The 25,843-nt window shown below is 39.9% G+C and overlaps 2 protein-coding genes across 2 annotated transcripts; one reads left to right on the forward strand and one right to left on the reverse strand.

The window, feature by feature from the left end:
- Window positions 1–273: 273 nt before the first annotated feature.
- Window positions 274–2,070, forward strand: BIRC5 (baculoviral IAP repeat containing 5). The gene is made up of 4 exons (XM_082481303.1): window positions 274–410; window positions 509–618; window positions 825–942; window positions 1,217–2,070. The coding sequence occupies exons 1-4, from the start codon at window positions 285–287 to the stop codon at window positions 1,298–1,300; spliced, it is 438 nt and encodes a 145-aa protein (XP_082337429.1). The 5' UTR covers window positions 274–284; the 3' UTR covers window positions 1,301–2,070.
- Window positions 2,071–2,295: 225 nt separating this feature from the next.
- DZANK1 (double zinc ribbon and ankyrin repeat domains 1) lies at window positions 2,296–25,843 on the reverse strand (the record flags this gene model as incomplete). Its single annotated transcript, XM_082481304.1, has 20 exons — window positions 2,296–2,506; window positions 2,764–2,838; window positions 3,313–3,440; window positions 4,021–4,101; window positions 5,336–5,424; window positions 6,622–6,718; window positions 7,652–7,726; window positions 9,850–9,953; window positions 13,689–13,917; window positions 14,557–14,721; window positions 15,748–15,870; window positions 17,768–17,860; window positions 19,515–19,628; window positions 20,594–20,711; window positions 21,409–21,494; window positions 22,060–22,184; window positions 22,948–23,044; window positions 23,414–23,531; window positions 24,920–25,040; window positions 25,735–25,843. The coding sequence occupies 20 exons, from the start codon at window positions 25,841–25,843 to the stop codon at window positions 2,341–2,343; spliced, it is 2,313 nt and encodes a 770-aa protein (XP_082337430.1). The 3' UTR covers window positions 2,296–2,340.

Raw genomic sequence — 25,843 nt, forward strand, 5'->3', positions numbered from 1 at the left:
AGGCCCAGCCCTGGCGGAGGCTGGGGCTCGGGCCGGCCGAGTGAGCCGCTGCTGGGCTGGGGACGGCTGACGCCGCGCCGGCCCCGTGGCTCTGGTAGCCCTCACCCAGCCACGGCACCGCCCGCCGGGACCTGCCCGGAGCACCGGCCGCCCGGGACGGGAAGGGAGGGCCGCGCCGCGCCGGGCCGGGCCTCGGCAGCGGGACTACAGCTCCCGTCGTCCCTCGCGGCCGCCCCGCTCCCGCCCTGCTCCGCGCGCCCAACCGCCACCGTTCGAACCCAGCCATGGCGGCCGAGGCGGAGGCGGCGGTGCTGTTGCCCGAGGAATGGCAGCTCTACTTCGTCCTCAACCGCGTCAACACTTTCCGCAGCTGGCCCTTCACCGAGGGCTGCGCCTGCACGCCCGAGCAGGTGAGCCCGGCGGGGGAGCGGGGAGCGGGGAGCGGGGCCGGGGCCCGGCGGAGCGGGGCCGGCGCTGACGAGCCCTCCCGCCTTCCCTCTGCCCGCAGATGGCGGCGGCGGGTTTCCTGCACTGCCCCAGCGAGAACGGCCCCGACGTGGCGCAGTGCTTTTTCTGCCTCAAGGAGCTGGAGGGCTGGGAGCCCGACGACGACCCCCTGTGAGTAGCGGCGGGTCCCCCTCGCCCCCCGCCCCCGATCGGCGCCTCCGGTGGCAGCTCCGCTCCAGCCGGGGCGGGGGCGGGGGAACAGCGGAACCGCTGCTGGCCACCGAGATGCCCGGCAGGGAAGAACGGCTGTGTGTGTCTTACTGTGAGCTGCCTCTTTCTCTCTTTTTCTTTTTTTCCTTTTTTCCTTTTATTTTCAGGAAGGAACACAAAAAACACTCTGCGGGCTGTGCTTTACTCTCCCTTCAGAAAGTCCCTACTAACCTGACACTGCAGGAGTTCCTGAAGCTGGACAGAGAGCGAATGAAAAATGCAATGGTACGTACACATCGGTACTGTGATGTTTTTCTACCCCCCGCCTGTGCTGCTGGAGGAGTTATTTAGTTTCTGGCCTTGGGCTTGTGTAGCTGGCCTCATGGTTCCTCGACACAGGGAGAAAAAAGGGTTTGTTGCTTCCTGACTCGTGCTGGATCAGATGGTGTGTCCGTTCCCGGCCTTTGCCTTGTGGGAGATGTAGCCCACTTTTCCCTTGAAGCTGAACAATGCTCAATTTAGTGGTAGACTGTAATGTATTATTTTTATTATTTTGCAGAAAAAAGAAATTTCTCAGAAGGTGACGGAGGTTGAAGATGTAGCCAAGACTGTGCGTCGTGAAATAGAGAATCTGGGCTCCTAGGCTACTCTAGCTTCTCACTTGCCGGTGACATCTGTCTTGTATGTGTGCTCTGGCGCTGCCACTTTGACGGAATGACTGCGTTTCCTGAGACTGCTTTCAGAATGGCCCTCTCTGGGAGAAACAGACTGAATTCTCCTTCACTCACCCGAGTCTGTTGGGGAAGTAACAGGGGTTTGATGCACTGCATATGTAATCTTCTTCTGCAGGCATTCTGCTGTTCTTCCTGTTGGTTTAATTAAGGATTACTACTTGTGGTTTTATTTGTTCTGTTTGTTCTGTTTTTTGTTGTTTTTTTTTTTTTTTTTAAACCTAGCTGTTTCCATTTCGGAGATGGTAGCTCTAGTGCAAAAACTTGTGTTTCTTGCAAGAGCGGACAGGCACTTCCATTTTTATGCTGAATATACCAATGCTTTTGGATACTTTTGGAAATAAAAAGGGGAAGGAGATTTAAAACTCCTTCAGGGACTTAGGATAATAATAATGTCTAATTATATCAAATCTTGGTATGCCTGGTATCCTTGTAAACTTCTATTTGTAGTTGGCTGCTGCCTCATGTTAATACATTTATAAATAAAAGTTGAAGGCAAAACAGCAAAGTCGTTTTTCTCAGTTTCCTGGAGGAAAAGAATCTGACCTTTAATGCAATGAGCTACACTGAATGCAGTTTCAACTTCAAATGGAAAATAAGCTAATCAAAGTACAGCTTGCAGTGCTATTGTTCAAGTGTTAAACTGTCTTAAGCAGTGTTCATCAGGTGTCCTTAAAATGTCCTTCTGCCTTGAAAGGTTTGGTTGGTCCCTCTCCTTGCACAAGTTTGGAAAGCAAAAGAAATCTTGCAGAACAGAGCACAGCCAGTGAAGAATTGTACTCGGAACTGCTGGGAAGGAATGGGGGAACCTAGTACAAAATAGTTGGCTGTTACAGGGTCTGAGTTGATTGTATGGGGTTGTGAAGTCCACAGACTGAACGGCATATGTGTGCTTAGGTGCTCCCAAACTCAAAGAACCTCCAGCTCCGTCTTGGGGAAAAGGCGATTGCAATCACACGCTGATGAGACCAACGCTCCTGGGTTTCATAAGTTTGTCCGACGTTCCCTGTCCAAGCTTACTTGCAAACAATGAAATAACTTCATTATTTCCAGCTGTAACAGCCAAATCATATGCCGATTGCCCTTTTGCATTCTTCTTTTTTATGCTTGCATCACAGCTGTAAATAAAGAACAGATTGTTTTAAGCTACTTAAATTCATTCCAAGTTACTGGAATTAGTGAAGTGGCTTGTAGGTAAGTGTTGATGTGGAGTCACTCCAGAATTTCTGGATGCCTCTTCCTGCAGAGGCACAACAGTGAGATAAGAATGCTGAGCCTCAGCCAGGCTCTGGCCCTTCAATATTGCCGACTACGTCTGTGCGGGTAGAGGGTAGGCAGCCTGTAGCTGAGCCAGAGGCCCAGCTGCAGTACTTACTGTAACAGGACTCGGATGCACTCCTCTCCTTCCAATCCAAGCAGAACTGCCTCATGGAGAGCAGTGTTCTTGTGCCTGCATGGGAGGAATGAGTAATGTACTCATTACCTAAGGAAACTGTCCTGGTACATGGAGAAATAGTTTAGCAAATTAAACTAAGGAAAGTGAATAGGAAGACAGAATACACTAGGAGTCACAGTCATTTTTATGGGGTAGGCTTTGATGTGGTTTATCGTATTAAGCTGAAGTGGGGGAAGTTGATAGGGGAAGCAATTGCATAGAACAGCAGCTTTTCTAACAAATTAAGAGAAATCTTCAAAACTGGTAACTGAAAGAAGGACTGTGAATACTATTATCTTTGGTCATTTGCAGGTTGTGTTGTTATTTGTTTGTTTGTTTGTTTTTTAGTTTGGCTTTGAAAGTAGCTCCTTGACTACAGATTTTTGGAGGAGAGGTGGGAGGTTAATCAATTCTCTCTGAAATTGGAGCACAAGCGCTTTTTTGATAAAGCTTCAAAAGGCCCGAGGCAGAGAATCGGTGCTCACTTACGGTCCTGACTGCTGGTCAATGTCGGCACCTTTCTCCACAAGAAGCGAGATTGCTTCCACATGCTTGTTAAGGACAGCAACTGTGAGAACAGGTTGGTGCTCATCGCTGATGCAGTTTGGGTCAGCTCCCTAGGGCGCACAGGAGAGGGAAGGTAAGCTGTTAAAGCCATAAAGATTCTTCAGCTTCCACCTTGCTTTAATATTATGCCAATTTAAGTTGGCATATGGTCTTTGGGCTCAAAACAGAGAAATGTTCAAGTTGTGGTATTGATTATTAACGTTTCTTCTGAAAATGCTTGTCCTAGCTTGAAGCCAGAGTAGATGTGTGTAACAAGGGCAGTCAAGCTAGATTTTGCAGTCAGGACGGACCTACACAGCAAAAAGGTAGAGGTTATGCTTTCTTTTGCTATACAGAGGACTTGACCTGAAATAATAAAATTAATATAGTTTTCTTTCTATATAGAAATATATATGGCCTTGGCAAATCCAGATGAGAATGCCTTACACACTGGCCAAACAGAAATTTGGGGAGAACATATATAAACAGAAAACAGACTATTTCTTCTCCAAAATGCTCTTTCAACCTGAAGACAGTTGTATGGCAAGGATGTTGCCTCTTAAGCATGAAGTTAGTTGTGTACCAGGTTAATACTCCTGCAGTAAATGGTCAAAGAGTTGGAAAGGGAAACTTCAGCAAGTAATAACTTACTTCACTGAGCAATTGTTCTACCAAGGTGATTCTTCCTTTCCCATTTGGACCCAGTTCGTTTAGGAGTTGTCTGGACTCTGGCTGTGTAAACACAGAAAACAGCTAGTAACATTTCACATAGTGAAAATACAAGTAGGTGGGCCATGTTCTGCCTGTGAGTAAAGGTGGAAAATGCTCACGGTGGCATGAATGTAGCTGAGCCTCAGCATTGCTAACTCATAACGCTTCTGTGGGAACTTCTTTCTGAATCTGAGCAAGTGTTGGATAACCCAGGCAAATATCTCACTACTGAGATCTTGATTCAGCAAATGTGTCTGCAAGTGACTGGCTTTACATCAGTGCAGCTCTCCAGGACTGTACAAAGATCTGTTCACCACCACAAACATGGGCACAAGTCCTTTGCTGTAGAATCAAAGTTTGAAGCTTCCAGAACTTGTGCAAGTATTTTATTTTGAAAATTAGTATGTTTTGCCTGGCAGAAGTTTGATAACTAAATCTTGAAGCAAACAAACCCACCCACCCAAAACTCTTCTTTTTTTTTGATTTCTTCCCACCTTTCCACCTCTTTCCTCTCCCCTTTTGAAAGCCCAATCACTTGACCAAGCATTTTTATCTCTGGACTCATACCACAACACTCTGTATCTTCTCCTACCCATTTTGTTGGCTAAGTGATCCAACCTGAGATTAAGGCATGTTTCCCTTTTGAAGTTTTCTGTGCTATTACTGATGATCCATTTAGTAAGCAGTGCTTCCAGGATATTTCTCTAGTGGAAGTAAAGCCTTGCTTCTTGCATTAAGCCAGCCCTCAGTGGTGCTAACATCTCAGCTTTATGGGAAAACTGAGTTGATTTAAAAGCTTGTTGCGTAGATCATCTTCCCCTGTCTAGGTCACAGTCTGACTGTGCAAATAGTAGTTCTAGCACAGCCAAGGTTATGTCCTATGGAGTCAAACCAGGTAGTAAGGGTCAAGGGAAGATAGCAATGTGTCCATCTGATGTTGCTTCTGAGAAAAACCTGTAACAAAATCAATCTGCAACAGTCTTTAGCCCTAATGCTGTGTCAGTAAAGCAGAATGGGTCCAAAAATGAAAGCAGCAACCTAATTGAGCTCTCAGTAGGAACAAAGTTTGGTTATTTCCAGTTCTGTAATGTCAGTTACATTTTTTCAGGTTTTATATTAAGTGGGACTTTTGTCCCCTTTCCTCCCCCCAACCCCAGTCAGCATTAAAAGCTTTCTGTTTTTACCCTCGGATGCCCTCCTTCATGTTAGTGCTGCTCTAGAGGTAGTTTTTCCTGTACTGGCAGAAGATACGTACGGAGAGCTTATCTTCTTTTTCTGTAAGTGTTCTTGACTTTGTTCTCTTTATTTTGCCTCTTGAATGGAAAATATTATGATCATCTTTGCCTACCAGAAAGGGAAACAAGTGTTAATTGAAAGTAAAGTCAGTATCCTAACAAGAACTTGGGGGAGAGCTCTGGAAATAATTTATCCACAAAAATATTTTATTTTGTGTTGAAACGAAAGCAATATTTATCAGTTTTCTACAAGAGAAAGTGATGAAATATTTGTTGCAGATCAGACTGGTTTTAACAAAAGGTTTATGCTCAGGCAGACTTAAAAATTTGCTATTTTGAAATGGAGATTCAATGAAATGTGGAGTTCAGGGGGTTTGAGTCTTTTTTTAACTAGCTGCAGCTATTCAACAGGCTTGACTCAGATTCATTAATTGTTTTGACCAAAAACCTTACAACTTTTCAAAACTGTTTAGCTCCCAAATATTTAAGAACAAGACTAAAGGACCTCGAGTAGGTATGTTATGTACGTCCATTATTTTTAAGAGACGTAATCCACCAGTGTGCAGGAGGGTTGCTAAGGAAATTACACAGCATGTAGGGACCCTTTGAGCTGGTGCTTCTAGAGTGCCTGGAATCGGTCACATCATTGACATTCCAGAAAACCAGCTCCTAGTGCTGTGGCTGCCACTTGCCAAGTTTCAGATTAGAAGCACAAACTGGTTGAAATTTATACGTGAATTGAAGTATGTCAAATTATACTACAGGAATTTCTGAATTCTAATGCTGACTTTACAACTAGTCGATTTAATGAAAAACTAAGTCCAATATGTGATGCCTAAAATGCTGAGCTGTCACTGACACCAATGGGAGATGCAAATTAAGCATCTCTGAAAACTATGTATTTCATCATTTCTTATCTTTGCCAAATCTGCTGAAGATGAAGTCCCTGGCAAAACTCAAAAGTAGAGATAATACTGACATTTACAGCTCCTATTTTAAAAGAATATGCAAAGCATCTAACATTTTATCGCTATAAGAAAGACACTGCTATGAGCTGTGGCTGCAGTTTGCTGGCCTCGCCAACTGTCCTCAAGGGATGAAGCTTTTGACAGTCTGTACATTGCTTAAATCTCAACTTAGCCACGTTTTGAGAATTAAAGATCAATTTAAGTAGGTGCAGAATGTGTCAATATATTCATTTGCCTATCTCGGTGTCTAACCTCCCAAGCACTGCTCCTGTATTCTTGACTAGTATATTTATGGTCTATCATAAAGACGTGGGGCGGGGGGGAGGCGTAAATCTCACCAAAACTAGTCTGACTGCCATCCTGTCCACCTCTGACTTCTGTTACGGTATTCAGGTAATGACTGCTGAACTTCACTGGTTTATTAGTATGAATACCCTGTAGAATCATCAAATGCAGCCAGTTAATCAGATTATCATGTAATGCTGTTATAATCTTAGTAGCACAAAACAGTGGTATTGCATATGAAAAAATACATAGGCTTTTAATATCAGTCTCAAATTAGCAGAAGACAATTTATTATAATAATTAAACTGTTTTGAGGCAGAAATAATGTATCCTTTTTTTCTAAACCTTGTGTTAGGTATTTGTTTTGATTTAAAAAAAGAAAAAAGTGACACAACCTCACTTAATGAAATGAAGAATCTCATCCAAATGAAAATGTGTCTACCACTTGAGAGATCCGATAAACTCCTCACTTGTGATATGATGTGATACACCCTTCCAGGCACCCCTTGGCAAGGTAAGCTCTTAAAGATTCTTCACAAGAGATACAGTCTGAATTTTGGATCTTTGAAATGGTAGATTTTAATCATTGAAAAACTGGAAATGAATATGTGGGTGTTTTTTGGAACATGGTAATTCTGGAGGTATTTTGAGTGCTTGAATACAGTTAACAGGAGCTCTGGCAAACATTATCTCCAAACTATTGAAAATTACCCAGCTTGTTTCTTAAGAGCACAATATGCAGACTGAAGAAAAGGAGTCTCTACGTTCAAGAGCTAAGGGGTGCTAGAATGATCAAACAACATCAGCTGAAAGAAGAATGTTAATATTAATAGCAAACTAATGAAATGCAAGATGATAGCAACATAACCATGAAGTATGGCTTAATCAGATGAAGATACCTGTTCAGCTAGCTCCAACAGAAAAAGAAAAAGATTCCTTTCTCTGAAGTGATGAGTTAACACCCTCTGAACAAAAGAATTTCTTGTTTAGACCTGAATTTAAAATATATCAGCATTACACTGACTGGTCTAGTGACAGCTTTAGACCAGCTGCCTAATAACGGGCCTCATCCCCCGAACTGACCTTCTTAATAGCAAGAGCGTAATTCAATGTAATGGTGACTTCATAGTCATCCTCATGGATGGCAGCAGAATTAATCTAGAGGGAAAGGGCAACAGTTAGTATCTCTTAGAAAAAGTGCACAGAAATAGTTTTAGGAGTAAGTCTTGCTAATGTTTATTTTGGAGCCAATACACAAAATCACACATGTGGCCTTTGCCTACTTGTGATATTGTACCAACACTCCCCATCTAACTGAGCAAGGGGCAGGTGGTATTTTGAGTTACTGGAAATATCAGAATGATTGAAATGCCAAATGAATCCAAAAGATGTAATAATGCTACGTTTCCTGAAAGTTCAGTTGTTCTCCACCCAGATTTTGCAGCTGTGTGAAAGGCTGTGTTGTCCTTAGGACTCCCTATTCCAGGAGAACTGGTTGCCACTTTAGTTGCACCAGGCTGTAGAAGCACAGTCTGTAGTAAAACATGGGCGCAACTTTCTATATCAATTCATTGAGGCAGTACTGCTGGCAAGAAGACTATTGAAGTTAGGTATAAATAAGTGCACAGGGGATTATAAAGAAGTGGAATGAAGCTGACAAGGTTATATTGCAGCAGGTTGAAAATTTTGAGATAAGGTTGATTATAGTTCTAATCTGTGTGAAAACTGAAAAAGCAGTATTAAGCCCAGATAATTGGCATCTACTTTGAATCACTTCTGTTACTTTTGAGGGCAGTGGTTTCAAGACAATAGGATGACAAAAGGCCAAGAAGCAGCAGGAATAGCCTTCTCTAGGCAATTTAGTATTTTTCAGGCATATCCTTTTGAATCCTCTAGCAAAGGAAACAAGTTGCACTGGACCTGTTCTTCTTCTCCACCAAGCAGGTATCTTTTATATTCATACTTGTAGTACAACTTCTGAACATACTGGTGGACCCAATAGGTCTCAGTGGGTATAGAATTTAGATGTGAAGTATCTGATGGATTGTCATACCTCCCAAAAGTGTAATCTGCCAATTAACAATTAGATTTCTGAATCCCAGTATTCACAAACTTTTCTGTAGTTGTTTTTACATGCTAAAATTGGGAGGTTTTGACTGGTGTGTCACATCAGTCAGGACAGGCTAAGAAACAGTGAGCTTGAACTGTAACAAGTGAGACTTAAGTCAGACACTGGGAAAGTTTCCCAGTAGCTATGCCAGTTCAATAAGTTCCCAACCCTACTTCTACCTGCATCCCACTTTGGCTTACTGCCAACCTACTTTCATACTAGCACTGATGCCCTTTTTTCCCTCCAGAGCTATTTTTAGCCTTGATCAGTCACTGATCCAGTCCACAGCACATTGCCACGAGCAGTTGTGCCGGCAGCACCTGGGAAGCAGGGTGAGGGGATGCAACTCCTCAACCCAGCAGGGCTGCCAAAGAAAGCAATACAGTACTGCAGCTGAACAGCAAGGATAATTGAGCGCAGAAATGGACTGCCTGGGGCAATTGTGAAATCTCCATTGTTGGTGAGTTTGAAAAGCTTCAAGACAAACATCTGTCAGGAACAGTTTAGGCAGAGTTGATCCTCCCTCAGGACAGGGACCAAATGATCTCTGTCGTACCAGCCCTATCTTCTAGCACTCTTTTGGAAGAACCTCCAGTTTCCACTTTCTCGCTATGACCCCTTTAATCATTTAATGCAGTTTGGTGACATCCTGAAGACTACATCTCCAGTAAGAAAAGCAATACCCTGTTCCTGTAATATTGGTGTAGTTTATACTAGAAGTAGACTATGTATGTAGCCAAAGATAATTGCTGCTGTCTGCTGGTATAATCCATCCTGGAGCAGAGGCAAGCATATCATTACATCCCATTTCTAGCAGGGCTTATTTAACTGACCAACTACATAGATGTCAGTGATCTCTTCTTTTTCTTGATTGCCTGCTGTGGGATACTATAGAAACAGCTGAACAAGGGCTTCCTGGCTTCTATCACTTCTCTTATAGCTGTGAGGTGAGAGATGAACAGAAACTGCCATAGGAAAGAAAGCAGAAAAAAAATCTTCAGTAAAAGACTGAACAAAAAAATGGAACAACAAAACAAAACAAATTACACACACAAACAGCTCAAGGTGTAAAGAAAAGGGAGACATCTATCTTCCCAGTGTTTATCTAGCAGCTACAATAATCTTTTCATGAGGCTGCATAGGAAGATATAACTCTCAAGCTCCTTCCTACCTTTCCCATTCGAGGTTCTCCAATCAGTGCTCTGAATTCAAGGTTGTTCTGAGCATAGCTTCGAAGGTGAGCGCAGACATGATCCAGTTGTTTTCTCCAATAACCTGATCAGAGGAGAGGTAAGCAGCAGGAAAATCCCTGAAACTGTGACTAACATTTCTTCTACTCATGTGATGGATGATTTAAAAGGTAGCATATTTTCACTGAGACAAAAAAATTTGAATTTTTCTTTAGAAAATTCATCTGATCAAGAAAAGAAGCAGCAAGTTATACCCTAGAAAAGGTGAAATGCTTTCTTATCCATAGGTTATAATTCATTCTTGGGGCACTTCTAGTCAAAACAAAAACATGTCTTGGAATTGTCCTGTGGAATCAAAACTGGCCCTGTGTGAAGGAGAATCTCGCACTATTCCAGATCATGAAAAAAAAAATATTAGTACAACATTGCAACTAAGCAATTGTGCATTATTGAACTGATTTTTCTTTGGTTTGAGATCACTGACAGGTAACAATAAGCCAAATCTGAAAACTGCAGATTTAGTAACTCAACTTACACAGCATTCTGGTCTGTGTAAATTATTCCCCAAATAAATGCCTTTCAATTACATATGGGAGAGCATATTAAAAGCTTAAGCTTTTCCCTGCTCTTTTGCCTGTCAGGATCTCTGGGAGAGAGTCAGCATTCCTTTATGCTGTTACAGGGCATGAAACTTGAGGGGCTGGATGCGCCTGGATTCAAAACTCATCTTAAGCCATTGAGAGTTTTTGCAGTATTTCCAAGTATTTCCAAAGCAATGCTCTGTTTTCATCAGAGAAAGAAACAAAAGGACTTGTTCTCATTCTTAAATGATTGTTATCAGGATCTGGCTAATTTTATTTTTGAGCATACTTATGGAAATACAGAGTATTATGGAAATACAGAGTATGATATATTTTGTTGTAAATAAATTGTGTAGGCTTGGTAACCTTCTTTAACTTACACAGTGAAGTTGCTCTGATCTTATCCTTCCCTTTATATTAAGTGAAGCTTAAAAGAGTGAAAAGAAGCCAAGTCAGAAGAAAAGTGCTGCTCTGACTTTTACAAGAAAAGGCAAGTGGACAAGGATTTTTGTGCTTGGAGGTCTCTTCCAAGATTGAACTGGTAGAAACTATGACAAACTAAACCAGTAAGTCTTATTTGTTAGGCAGCTTTAAAGAAATATAAAAAGAAGGATCCACAGGGCAACATAAATTGTTCCCTCCCACGGTCTCACATGCAAAAGCTAATACAAGTTGAAAATAGTAATTAAAAAATCTAAGCTAGACTCACTTGGTGAGTGATCCCTCCAGAGAAGTCGGTATTATTTGCAATAAACTGGTTCATAAGTAGGCTAGATCCCCAGGTTTTATTTCAAAAAATCCAGATGGCTGGGAACGTATTCTCGCATGTTTGATGTTTTATTACATCTAAAAGGATTTTGGCAGCACTGATGGAATTCATGCTGTCAATAGCTGATTACACCTATAGCACACTGATTTACTGTTTGTTACAGTAGAAAAGGGGAGGCTTCTTTGTCAAGTTTACCCTGTAAATTACTTGGTTCCTGTTCAAAACAGACTGAAAGTACAGGAAAAAAAAAGAAATACAGTACACATCAGAGGATTAGTGTTTTGGTACTGATGTTATTTACTGTCCTAACTGTTGAGGTTTTTTTATCTTCACAAAAGAAAAGAAGGTTAGTTAATGGCTGGTAGGTCAAGAAATGAAAAAAGAAACCCTTGTATTTAAAAAATTTAATATCCAATGTCTGATACTATTTGAATTGAAGAAACAATGGCCATATTTGACGTATATAAACAAGGTTTTCCTGGGTGATAGTTTATGGTCGTGTTGATACATGTTGTTTCAAGCCATATATACAGCTCAGCAACAAGGGAAGGAAACAGCATGAAAGACTTGCCTGCAACAGACACTTATTGATTTATAGAATGAATTATGTTCCTCAGTCCTTGGCAGGGTCTAAAGGAGAATACATTACACAGTGCAACTTCAACAAAGTTACCTCTGCTAAATAAGATAAAAATTAACATAGTTCAAAAGCAGTTCAGAATCTCTTCCCAACCTTTCCCAGTGAAAGAAGTTCTCACTCACAAGTCAAGAACTGTACTTCTGATAGAGATATATGAATGTAACTTTTTTTTTTTTTTCTCTCAGCACTATTCCGGGCCAATCCTTTATTATCTCTGACTAAATTAAGCTCCCTGACATGTTGAATCAAGTATTGTATTTCCTACAGTGATGTCTAAGAGAACACGCTACATTTCAGAGCAAAGGAGCAGGAAAACATATTTCCCTAGTGATAATTTTGAAAATAAAAGTGCATCACCTGGATATTTATACTGAGTAAAACCAGGAAATTCTAACATTTATTAATGACTTTTTCTACCCAATAGATAAATAACTCTGATAATGGCCTGAGAGGTTGACCTTCTGATTGTAGAAAAAAGCTAGAGACAGGAAAGCAGATCAAAACAAGTAGCCATGGTTTGATGCTGTAGTGATTTAAAATCAACTTATTCTGTGGACTGCACAGCTGGATTGCCCTGTGAGATTAAAGACAATTTTGCAAATTGGGCCATTTATTAGGTCCCTAATTAACACAGATGCACTATCTTCAAGGTTTTGGGATCTGGAAAGCTGAAGTTGGAGTTTTCCCAGGATAGTAAAACTAAAATCTCTAAAAATTGCAAACTTTTTAATGACAGCAATCAGTGAAGTGATTCCACAAAGAACTAACTGAGCAAACCAGGGACTGTGAAACAAAATTATTTGCAGTACCAATACAGTAGTTTGTGCATGGATGGTCTCTGCAGTAAGTAATGTAGATGTACTGTTACCTTTGTGGGGCTGGAAGACGGGGCCTACAAGAGCTCTCAAGGTTTCTACCAACCCTGGTTTTTGTAATCCTGTTAAGAATCCCTTTCTTTAGTTTAGTTTCCTTTGCTTCCAAAACTTCTATAATTTATTCCACAACAGCACCCCATACAAGTTCTTCATGTAGGCAAGCCTCATCATATTTTTCAAGACCCCCTCTGTCTTGGGGTTTTCACAGTATCACAGTATCACAGTATGCTAGGGATTGGAAGGGACCTCAAAAGATCATCTAGTCCAATCCCCCTGTCGGAGCAGGAACACCTAGATGAGGTTGCACAGGAAGGCATCCAAGCGAGTTTTGAATGTCTCCAGAGAAGGAGACTCCACAACCTCCCCGGGCAGCCTGTTCCAGTGCTCTGTCACCCTCACTGAGAAGAAGTTTCTTCTCAGATTTAAGTGGAACCTCTTGTGTTCCAGCTTGAATCCATTACCCCTTGTCCTATCATTGGTTGCTACTGAGAAGAGCCTGGCTCCATCCTCATGACATTCCCCCTTTATATATTTATAAACGCTAATAATGTTTTGTTTAACAATACTCCCAGCAGGTGCTATCGCAGTAGTAACTGAGCTTCACATTGCGAGGGGTGGGGTGATTTTTCAGTGGTTTCCAATTCTATATAGGACACCTGTCCCTGACCTTGGAGGATCTGAGGAAATCAAACTACCAGCAATCTAGTAAGGCTTCACAGGGGTCAGTAACCATAATATTGATATTGCTGATCGGCTCTCTTTTAGCTGTTGATGGATATCAGTGGTCTGAATTCTAAGGCACTGCATTTACAAGTGACTGGTGGGAAGACAGACTTGAAAGATGCAAATCAGCATCCTACTGATGCCATATTCCATAGACTATAATCTTTTTCAACAAAGCCCAAGCTCATACATTGCAGCTTTGTTTAGAAAACATAAAATCAAAACTCCTAACCTTTTCCAGGACTAATGGCTGTCAGGAGAGGCTTATGATCGCTCATCTTTTCCAGCTTTTCTTTTTGTGAAATCAGCTCGAGCTCCTTCTTTTCCAACAGTTTGCTAGATGGGTAAAAAAGTCCAATGGTTTGGGTTCCTTTATCTTCTCTTTCTTTTAGTTCTGCTTTTGATTTGGGCAAGGAAATAGGAAGAGGCTGCCAGGCAACTTGAGCTTGAAATCGTTTAGCCTGTGGGGAGTGGAGGGGAAGGAAAAGTGTAAGTAATATAATTAGATATAATTAAATGGCTTGCAAGCAGAAACTAACTAGAACAGAATACAAAATTGTAAAGGAATGAAAAAGCTAGCGGGTAGAAGCAGTAACAATTCTTGATTTTAATTGTCATTCTGTAACAATGAAGCAACTTATCACAAAGTTCAAGCAAAAGCAAAACTCTTCGTGATTGCCAGCAGAACAACATGTATGCGTTTGTAGGACAAAAGCTGGCCTTGCTAAGTATTATGGTCTTTCTTAAAACAGAGTTTTCAAAGCACTGTTACATATGCATGAAAGAATACCTTGTATCAGCAGGACACAAATAATTCACAAGTAATAAGGTAAAAGTACTTAAAGAGCTAAGACTTGAAAAGCTGATTGTTTCTCACTTTCCTATTTCAAATAAGGCTGGATGAAGGCCTTTGGCTAAGGCTACTTTTTGGCAGAATGCAGTTCTCAGAATAAACATATCCTCAGTTTTGCCCTCAGCATGCTCACAGATCACAGCGTTGTCTCAAAGAGGAAATGAATGGAGTTGTGCCGATCTACACCCACAGCGGACTAGCTTTTTAGCTGTGTTCAAGCCCAGCTTTGTAATACTGTTTGTCTTACCTCAGAAAACCCCAGTGAGTCCCCAGCATCTACGAGACTCCTATCCAGAGAACCCATCCTTGATGGGGGCTCTATGTAGACACCACAGGACCCACAGAAGCGAGCGTATGGACGGTTGCTTGTACCACACTTGAAACAAGTAAAGTAGGAAGGAGGAGGTCCAGGCTGAAAAGTTGAATGAAACACTTGTCACTACAGAAACATGTGATGCATAGTTCAGGAAAGATAAAAGGAATTAAAGTAGCACTACCTAAAGCTATTAGACTACAAATATTAACCAGGATACCAGACTGCTAACACACTGGCAGATGCAAGACGGTAAATCTTCAGCTATCTCAGCACTGTGCTATGGAGGCAAACATTTTTTCAGACAGATCTAGCATTTTGATATGTTACTTTTTTAATATACGCTTTCAAAAATATTTCTTTTCTTTAGCAAAGCCCTGTCATTACTCGTGTGTGCTCTGATATTGAATACTGACTGCAATTCTTTCCTGTTCAATTCTAACACTGCCCCCACCACCCCAAGTCCCCTGGTACAGTATAGGACCAATGGTTATGTATGCATATAGGGGAGTGTTGAAAATTTTATGTAGATTCAGCTCGAAGAAAAAAAATATTCTCCCCAAGTATGATCTAAGCTTGAAACACTATACTTATAAAAATATATGCCAGAGGATATTGTTTACATTGACTGTACTGTGCAAAAGCTCTACTGAGCAGCAGGTAAGAGAAAATACTTGTCCTCAGTGAAGTTAATGGGGCCTTGAGCCAAAAAAAAATTGTATGTATCTTCTCATCTCTGGTGATTAACTGTATAGGTGATCATAGCCCAGAGTAGATATGGGAAAACTTGCATTAGGTTAGCCTATACTTTAACTTTTGATGGATAAGTTACTTTGGCAGAGCACACAGCTATTACGTGTCAACCGATGCAATGAGCTGATGCTCATTGACCCATGGTAATTAGTTTACATCTCTATACCCTTAAGTCACGGACTGACACGGGGTCAGGATGTCATCTGAGCCTTTAATTTTTCTTTATATAATCCTGTGTGCTCTAAGCAAGTATTTTGATTATAATAAGCTATGTACTAACTGACATGAGTTTTGAAAAGATAAGTTTGATATTGCTGCAGGTCACAGATGAGTAAAAACAGATTTGTCAACACAAACATCAAGAACACCTGCCTTGGCTCCACACCAGTCACAGAAACGGGCATCAGATTGGTTAACACGATTGCATTTTGAGCATGGAACTGTCTTCCTTTGCTGGCTGGGATAAAGCGGGGGAGTGTCTCCTCTAAACATGGGCTAATAAAACAAAAAAAGCGTTAGAGAGAAAATACTTTTGAAGAAGAGTTCACAAGATAAATAAGGTGAAAGAGGAAAGCAAGCTACTTTGATAACATCAAGTAATATTCAGACTAAAAGAATTATTTCAACTTAGAATAAGGAACAGACTGACTTGGATCTAAGTGGTAATTTTTTTCATTACAAAATCACAGTAAACCATGTCGTTAATTGATTTTTAAATCTGAGTGAAAAAAAAAATCCTTATCAATCACGTCCTTTTACACTGAGTATTTATTAATATGGCCCTGTGTATAAGTATACTCAAAGTTAAGAGAGAGGTTTCTCTGCTGGTAACGTATCTTTTCAAATCCAGAACACAACAGCTATTTTTCTTTGTACCTTTCTTTGTAGTAGTATGGCAGGGAGAGTAAGCTCAGACAATGAGTTTCCTCTCAGTTTGATATTTGCAACATAAATATTTTTTTGCACTCTTTTACCCCATACAAGTTATATATTACCTAGCTTTCCTACAACAATTAACTTATATGGATGTGCAAAAGAAAACAGATTTTTCAGCTGAAACTTCTAGAGGTTGGTTACAGATCCTAGTTAGGATCAATAGGTCTTATAATGTTTTGTTAGGTTTTGACTCGGGGCTTATGCAGTTTATTTTCTCTGCAAGTCAGGAATATGGATAAGGAACAGAACCAGAGGAACATTATTTTGATTACAGACACCACAACAGCAAGTAAGCAAACACAAAATAGCCCTATTTTCATCTGTGGCCTGCGTTGCAATTTGAATGATGTAACTTGGAGTAGGTTCATTTGGAAGACCACAAGTCTAAACATCTTCTAAATTCAAATTATTTAATAACCATTAATAGTAATATCAGCATTATTAAAAATATTAATTACTAATTATTCAGAAGTTATTATTGTTAATTAATCACTATTATCAGTAAAATCTCTGATTGCTTTTAATAATAATTCAGTAAGCATTTAACTTCCTCTCTTAGCTACTACAGTTCTCACGATTCAAGTCATATGCCTAACTACATATGCAGCTACATATTAATAACTACATTCAGTGAAGAAGTTAAACATATCTTTATCTTAGGTAAGTACAGATTCCTGCTGAAATTCACTTTGAAATGACACATCAGCGGCTATACAAGAGACTTCGCCTCTAGCTACTGACAGTTTTAGAATTCAGGATGTTTCAAATTTAATCAGAAGATTTTAACTTGCACATCATTATTCTTCTCTCATTTCTGTATTTATCACAACCTGGAGAAGTGAAATGTACCGTAAGGTTTGCATACAAGACTTTTCTCTTCAGAAGTGAAAGTAAAATTCTTCTAAGGGACAAAGTGAGCAAGCGAAACAGTCAGCCATTTTAGCGAGAACATTTATTGTCGCTTTTCTCACCTCTGTGCAGGCTCACAGCCAAATAAAAGCATAGTAGCTATATGCACGTAGGGGAAGCAGCAAATGGAGATAAGAAAAATAATGTAAAAGAGTGTTTTATTTTCACAAAATAATTGAAATCAACGAGAATGATCTTCCTGATGTATATGGTCAAGTTTTCTATTGCAACTGAAAATAATCTGAACACAAACAAGACTTCTTTAGAGTCAAGACTACCCATTTTCTAAGAGCCTTCTGAGTTTTTACAACGGCATTTGCAATCCTGACCTCCACAGGAGAAACATGAAGTGTTCGATACATTTATGTTTAGCTGGACATTTGTGATGGAGCATCTGTGGGAGTACTGGGCTTGAATATCACACGGGGGAGGGATTCTCTGCTTTTGTAACATAAGCACACAGGGATATGACTTCAGTTTTCCAAAGAAAAAGAATGTTATGCCTTGATTTGATTAACCCTAGCGTGATTGATGCAAGAAGCCTTACCGTCTGTATTTCAGGCAGTTTGCTTTCACAAGTCACACAGTTTTTATGGTGAAGAGGATTTCCTGTGCCACACTCCTGACAAATTACTTTACCCTTTTAAATAGAGAAAGAATATATTTCACATGGTATTTGAAAATTATGGACAACAGTAGTAAGAAGAGGGCTTGATCTCACAAAGTGCTGTGGTTATTCAGCCCTGCAGATAGAAGATATTCTTCAATTCTGTGCTGTGGGCTTCAGATTTAGTTGGGCCATATTGCCTAGACATCCCAAATCTACATATCTTGGTGACAATTTCTTTTAAACTATGGTACAGTTCCCTCAGGAGATCCAGCATCTTTGATCTCAGTGGTTACAGACCGGTGTGTATGTGTGTGTGTGTGTGCACACTTATATGCTTTGCTGATATGCATATGCATTAATTTGAGATGTGTGCTTTTGTTCATATGTACATGTATCGATTTGGGATACTTTACAGTAAGTTAGTGTGAATCCTGCAATCTTCGAATTTGTAATTAAGTTGCTGTTTAGTTACTTTGTTAAGTTACTCTGTAAACCTTTAATACCAGTTATTGGTTAAGTGCTGCTAAGATTCAACCTCTTGACTGATCTCAAGTTATTAATAAATTTTGAATTGTAGCTTAATCATAACTGTGTCAAATACTTCCATCCGTGACGTGGTCCCATCAAGATCACAGCCCTGCAACTGCATACAGACCTCTAATTCCTTGAGTTTACTCCCCATACTGCTTGTGTTAGTGTATAGGCGCTTCAGAGAGGGACTGATGCTGATTCCACAGAAAGGGTCGGTGGGAATTTCCCCATCATGCTACCTTATAGGCACTTCCTTGCTTACATGCAAATGTTTGAGGTGACCTCACTTAAGCCTTGTTTTGTTGATTACGTGTTCCCTTTTGTCCACATCACCCAAGACCCGTTGCTTGTCAGCCCTGTCAGGGCTCCCTCGCAGGGCTGCTGGTAACCCTCCCTCCCCTGTCCTTTCTCATTTAAAACCCTTCTTACTCACGCAGCTCTCCTGCTGGCAAAGATACCTTTGCCCTGGGAGGCAGATCCCATCTCTCCCAAGGAGATGTTGATCCTCACAGGGTCCCGTTATCATGGGAACCTTGATGTCAACACCAGCTCTGCAACCAATTGTGGATGTGCAGTACCAGTCCTCTCCTCCTCACACTCTTTCCCCTGACCCGGGGGATCAAGGAGGCGCCCTACCTGGCTCCCCATACCACTGGGTAGGCAGTATTTTGTAGGGGTAATTTTGTTTAGTTGAGACCACCAGCACTTTTCAATCACTGATCAAGACTGCACTCTAACAGTTTGGGTGTACGCTCACTGCCCCAGTCCTGCCAGCTCATCTGTGCTAAGCACTCACAATCAAATGAGGTAAGCAGAGTAATGAGCAGATATTTAATAAACTTAAAATGCTTAGTAATACTAAGGCCATAAATCATAGAATCATGGAATATCTCTCTACTGAACACAAGTGCATGCATTCCTGTCATTCAGACGGCTACATCATGTGCTCTTCAGCATGCTTTCCTGAGCTTATGTGGTTTACCTTTAATGCTTATTTCTATTCGAGGTCTTTTTAACCCTACTAACTCTTAAAGCTGTCATAATGTAATTACACAAACGCAAGTTGGATCAAAATTTTTGTAGTGAAGTCATCTGTTAGAAAAATGCATGCCAGGAGATAAATTGCTATTTTGTTACATTTATTCTCAAGTACCTTTACGCAATTGTTGGTTTGGGGCTGCAGCTGTGGAGCTATTGGCGACTCACATACAATACAAGTGGGTGTATTCATTGGCACAAGATGTCCACATTCAAGACACGGTGCCATCTGAAGAAAAAAGCCACATCACAGCATATTAAGGGCCCTAATGAGATCATTAAGATTATAATGAGATTTTCAATATTTTCCTGGTTAGAGTATACATCGGCAGTAAAGTCACTGGAAACATAGCAACTGACAGCAACAGATGCTGATATTGATCCATAAAGATGAAAAGCTACTGAGAAAATAAAAAGACAACTGTAAAGAGAATGTTTTAGTGACTACTAAAAATATGCCAGAAAGGTAATACGTTAATTTTCAGTAAATTTAAAATGCTACTATAAAACACGTGCGGGTAGTTCAAATCCTCCTAACTATGAACCTCATCTAAAGAGGTGCTGAATATTCTCAGTCATCACTTGAAACTACAGCATTGCCCCAGACAAAACAACTCTCTGGTGATACAGGAAAAAAAAAAGGATAATACACCATTGACTTGTTAGATCAGGTTATTACCTCTTGGGAAGGTCTTAGAGAAGATAGTTACAGGCATCACTGTAAAAACTCAGTGCTCTTACATATGCCCACACATGCCACCGTTTAAGGTTTCAGGCATATTAGGTGGATCTTCCACAGCTGTCACATAGGCATTAGTTACTAACTAACTGTGTGAGTTAGCGCTGCAATAAGACACAGATGCAGGTCCTGAAGATGCGGTGGTGGTTGTTGCAGGATGAGGAGGAATCTGAATTTGGTGATGTTTCCTGGCACAAGTGAATAAAACACAATTTACTTTTTCATTGTTATCCCTATTAAAATATATGGCACTTGAATCACTTAATTTTGCCCATCCTTTCAGAAATTCATTGGGTCCACTGCTAAAGGTATTGAACAAGATAAAACAATCAGAACAGAGCTTTCCAAATGAAAGTGTGAATAAATAATGGTTTTGCCAGCATTGAATGTGTAATTTACTGAGAAAGTTGGTTTCTCCAAAGAGGATTTGTTGATTGCTATGATGCTTTGCTGACCTGTGCTCCTTCAGGGGGTGGGAAGCGATGTACTGGCACAGGTGGGATAGGAGATCCACATTCCTGACAGAAGTGAGCCAAGGGGTCAGACAGGCGAGGTGCAGAACAGTGCGCACATCTGAAAATAAGAGCAAACTGGCTGAGCTTCTTTTGGTATTGTACTGCTGCATAATAATGTTTAATCTGGAACCTGCTGTGACAGGACTTAGGCCACAGATTTCTCAGTTGTGGTTTCCAAGCTATGGTGGTCCACCAGACCATGCCCCAGTGTCCATGATATGAGGTTCTGAACTCTAAACAGCTTTGCAAAGTAGAAAGCTCTCTGGCTGCTATGGAGTTTTCACAGTTTCTTCCTCAGTATAAGAGGTAAACGAGTCTCCTGTCATGCAGTCTGTATCAGGCCTCGCTGCTGCAACATGGGGAACCACTAAAGTAGATCACATAACCCTTTCAATACCGATAAGCACTGAAGTTCTGTGAGACTACTCCAGTGGGCAGTTTTGACATATAGCAGTGAGGGCTGTACTCTAATTTGAAAAGACAGTTTTTCCTCTGATCCTACAGGTGTTAGGAATTTTTGATTTTAAAGGATGATAAGATAGTTGATAACTGCGTATGGTGAGATGTAAATAAACTATATGTAAGAAAAAGAATTTTCAAAGCCCTACCTAGAACACTTTCTCTGGTTATAAGCCAGTGTCTGTCTTTGCTTTCCTTGTTTTTATAGAGCCCCACAGTATTATCAACTTGGTTGCAAAAGGCAATTGCTCAGTTACTTTCCAAGGACAAATATGTTAAAAGGAGAAGTCACTTACTTGAGGAAATCTGTTTCCCTCTGGATCCTTGCCACCTGTGTGCTTGCTAAGCTTTTCCGGCTAGTCACTGCAGAAGAACTAGCAAACTGAAATAAAGGTAATTCTTTAGCCTTAGTAAGTGAATATTTGCAAAATGCATATAAGAGTAGCAAAATCAACTAAAGGCGTTATTTGAGATAAACTGCGCTGAAATGCATTGCTTTAAGGAATGTCTACTACACTTGATTCCCCCATTAGCTGCACTAAGGACCTACAGCTTCTTCCAATAAAAATAAATCAATGTCTTGCTATTTACTTCTAAGACAGCGTTACTGAACATTAAGCTTTAAATATCAACTTGCTGATGTGTAGCAATAATTATTTGCTAATTGCAGATTCAGTAACGTATTAGAAGAGAATTAGTAGGAATGCAGGCATTGTTAGTTTGCTTTGCCTGGTTTTGTCCTTAATGATAACTGTGTACTGCTTTGGGCATTCCTATTCCAGTGTGTCATTACCAGTAAATTTAAATTAGTACTGTATAATACAGACAAAGGCACTAATTTCCGAGAGATTATATGAGAATGATCACAAATCTTCACATCTTAATTTTTTTAGAGCTCAGTTCTGATGACAGCCTTTTACAGTTTTCTTCAACACCCCTTTGCTTACCTGTAACGATGCTACTGGTAGTGCTGAGATGGATTCCTCTCTGTACTCTGCTGTTTCCACATGACTGTCAGGGAGCAGTGGTTCTTGCAGGGACCTGTGGGCAGTCTTTCTTTCTGTTTCCAAGTCTAAAATTACAACCCTGTTATTCCATTGTCATTCACTTCATGCAGTTAATGTATATCTTAATGTGAATATTACATACCCTTGCTTTAAACTCCAATAGCTAAGCCTATTTAAAAATGCATTTGACATCCAGATTTTGGGTTCAAATAAACTGCATGGAACTACAGGATATTAAACTAGAAGAAACCTCATTCCTCTCTGAAAGAGCTTACTTTTGTATTTTTCTCTATTTACAGTTTTCTTCCTTCCTGCATGCTCAAAAACAGCCCAGCTCCTAAGAGTAAATTAATGAGTAAACGTTAATACGATTCCCTGCTTTTAAACAATCCCGTTGCTGTTACCATGGAATAACAGGCTTTATCTATAAAGAAAATCTGAGTTAAGCTTTCATTTCTGCTTTGTGTATTTATTTTGCAATCTTACCACAAGCAAACATCAGTAAAGAAATCTATAAAGGATTTGCAGTCCCATCAAATTAACAGCATTTTCTGGCACACAGGGAAATATAGGCTGAGCCTTGTTATGTTGCTGAGAAATTACTAACATTTTAGTATGTTTTTAAGAGGTAATGTGAAATGTATGGAAGGTAATTTTTGTTCTCTATTTGCACTGTTGAGCAATTGAAATTGGAATTCCCAGAGGATGTTCAGTCGTCTGAGATGGTTTTAAAATTACCCATGTTTTACCGGTGATATAAAAGGAAAACTTTACACTATTTTCAGCTAAGACAGAAGTCTATTTCAGTTTTATGAAGTAATACCATACCTTGAAAATCTTGGGATGCTTCACTCCAGGCAGGCTTGATTTCCATATTCACTCCATTCTTCTTTGGTTTTGTAGTAAACATTCCACCTTCCCTCTCCTGAAAAGTGATTCCATTTGAATTCCAAATTAAATTTTTAGTTTTGCTGTAATCCTCTCTTGCCAGTTACTTGTTTTGGTTTTAAAAGTACATGGTTAAGGTATTTATTTTCAATGCAAAGTTTAAATTAGAAATGTATTTTTAAAATATTTGACCTGAATTGTTGATAGAAGACCAGTGAAAAGAAGAAAAAAAATAATGTGTCCCCTTGAAGTTTTAATACTACAAAAAGAACCAAGGCAGCAAAAATGGGCAAACCGAGAAAATAAAATATATTAAAAGTACAGGCAGTCAAGGTTTAATCTCTAAGTAATATCATACATACAACATTTTATATTCACACAAGGGGTTGCGACTGCTAAAACTTACCTGCGTGGTGATATCTTTTAGGAAATTCTTGTCATCATCTTCAACAGAGAAGAGGATGTTTGGTTGCTTGTACTCTACCAGAAACACCTTTGTTACAACTGTACTCTCCCTGCAGTCCCTGAAAATCAATGTTCACAAAGCTATATACGTGCCACAAACCCATGCGCAGCAACAAGTAAATCACTGACTAACATGGCTCATTTGCTAGAACTTCTCTTCCAAGCTTGCAAGTCATTATTTCAGTTGATAAGTATAATCCTGGGCAATACTCTCCATTTTGGTTTGTTGTTTGTTTTGTTTTGTTTTTAATTTTAAGAAGTGCACAATAAGAAGTTACCAATAAAATATATGGATACATATCTTTTAAATGTAAACATTTTTTACAACATCTTTTAAATGTAAAAACATTTAAACATGTTTTAAATGTAAACATCTTTTAAATGTAAAACTCTTGATACTCCTGTGTCTGCTTTCTAGGGTAACTAGTGTTTGCCAGCATTGCAGAAAATAGAAGAGCAAGACTTTTATTCCGTTCGTAATACCATATTCATTTTCCTAGTCAAGCAGCAGGTAGCACGCTATTTATTTGATAAAACTACTGTAATTCTATACTATTTATCAAATGACAGCAGTAACACTGAAATTGCTGTAAATGTCCAAACCGTTCATTTAGGATTTATTGTCATTCTAGAGCATCTGTTTAGCACACCTGAAAACGTCTTAAAAAAACCATACTGGAAACAGCGTTAATCTAGGTAGTGTTATCAGAAAATACATATAGGCCTAGATTTTACATGTCCCTGCACAGGGAATATAATATTTTTATGTTTCAGTGCAGGCACAAGCAAAAGCTACCCGCAGGTGCCAATAGCAGGGAACAGCAAGCACAAATCCCCAATTGGAGTGGAAGTTTCTGCTCCCTTGGAAATAAAAGATAATGCAACAGGCTACAGACAGAGAATTAATGTGTCCTCTCTGTCTCTAAGCATGAAGTTAGTTTGGAGAAAGTCAGTGGCTGTGCAGCAAAATCCATTTCTCTTTCTAGGTATTGTATTTTTACTTTACCCTTGCATGTATTAAATTGTACTTCAGCTGTGAGGTTTAGCATTCTGTGTTCCTTTGGGAGAAACTAAGCAAATTCCTGGGAAGACCAACTTCTGTAAATCTGGATGACCCCAGAAAACACCGCACTAGTTCCTTTGGCATTTCTGATGATCACGCTCAAAAGGATGAGCTCTAAGTATAGTAGATTTTCTTAGTTTCTCACCCACAGCCTCTACAGATCGTCCATAGCCCAGGAGATAAACATCCGAGAGATAATCCAACTGCACAGACACTTAATGCATAAAAAGTGTTATGAGAAAGCAAAGTCAATGCAACCCATGAAGATCACTTTGATTGCAAACTGGCTGGGGAAAGGGGTGTCTCTTATTTGCAAGGTATGGAGTGCTTTAAACGATGCCTGTCCCTTGTCAAACTACGACTAAAATAAAACAGGATACTTACTTTGTGACTGCCAGTGCCTTGACCATTATTTTTCCAACTGGTAATATGATAGGACCCTTATACTTAAAAGTGTTATGCTCTCCATAGCCAGGTTTCCTAATGAGTTCTGGTTTACTTCCATCTAAGGTGTAATAAATTGAGACCTCAGGTGTATCTGAAAGACACAGAGAAAGTACTTAACCAAACTGTATTCAACCTGTGAAAAACAAGCTCCACGCTTCAAGGTACTCATTACTGTGCTTTATTATTCTCACATAAACAAAATAAAGCAGTTCCATAAATGACTGAATATTTGGGACCAAAACTGTTTCTCCCATGAAAAATAAGTTACTCAGCGAATGCAATTTCATCACAAGCAATATTTCTCTTCATAAAGTTGCTGTGCAATGGTTTTGTATTACAACATTGCAACACCTTGTCCGTTCTAATGACAGAAAAGATATTTTCTCCCATGGTGAAAGGTGTCATTTCAAAAATTTTAAGGAAAGTCTCTGGGGTAAGCCTGGCACATAATACTTTCAAGCACTGGTTTTGCAGTGAAAGCAAATGGTAACATCTTAAGAGCTTGATCTTGGAAGCAATTAAGACTGCTAGCATATATGAAATAACTCATGTCAATAATATTGCTTGAATGCACACCATTAAGTGCAGTTATATTTGGTGTATCAAAACATGTTGGTTAATTTTGTAAGTTCCTTAAGGAAGTGGGCACTCATAAAAATCATAATTAAATGCAAACAAAAGTAGAGAGGCTAAAAGTTTCAAATGAACACTTAAGAAAAGGTTTGACATAGAGTCAAAGCTCTTATTCATACCTGATTTTATTTCTACAAGAGTATTTGTGTCTATTTCATGTTTAGCCTTCCCTGGAAGAGGGATTCGCAGTGGTATGACCTGAGGAACTGAGATAGAGCCAGATGTCAT

The sequence above is a fragment of the Vanellus vanellus genome (genome assembly GCF_965231255.1).
Source record: "Vanellus vanellus genome assembly, chromosome: 3".
NCBI lineage: Eukaryota > Metazoa > Chordata > Aves > Charadriiformes > Charadriidae > Vanellus > Vanellus vanellus.

Coding starts and splice junctions, on each gene's coding strand:
- BIRC5 (XM_082481303.1), top strand. CDS start 285: ATGGCGGCCGAGGCGGAGGCGGCGGTGCTGTTGCCCGAGGAATGGCAG. Junction 411..508: donor GCGCCTGCACGCCCGAGCAG/GTGAGCCCGGCG, acceptor CTCTGCCCGCAG/ATGGCGGCGGCGGGTTTCCT. Junction 619..824: donor GAGCCCGACGACGACCCCCT/GTGAGTAGCGGC, acceptor TTTTATTTTCAG/GAAGGAACACAAAAAACACT.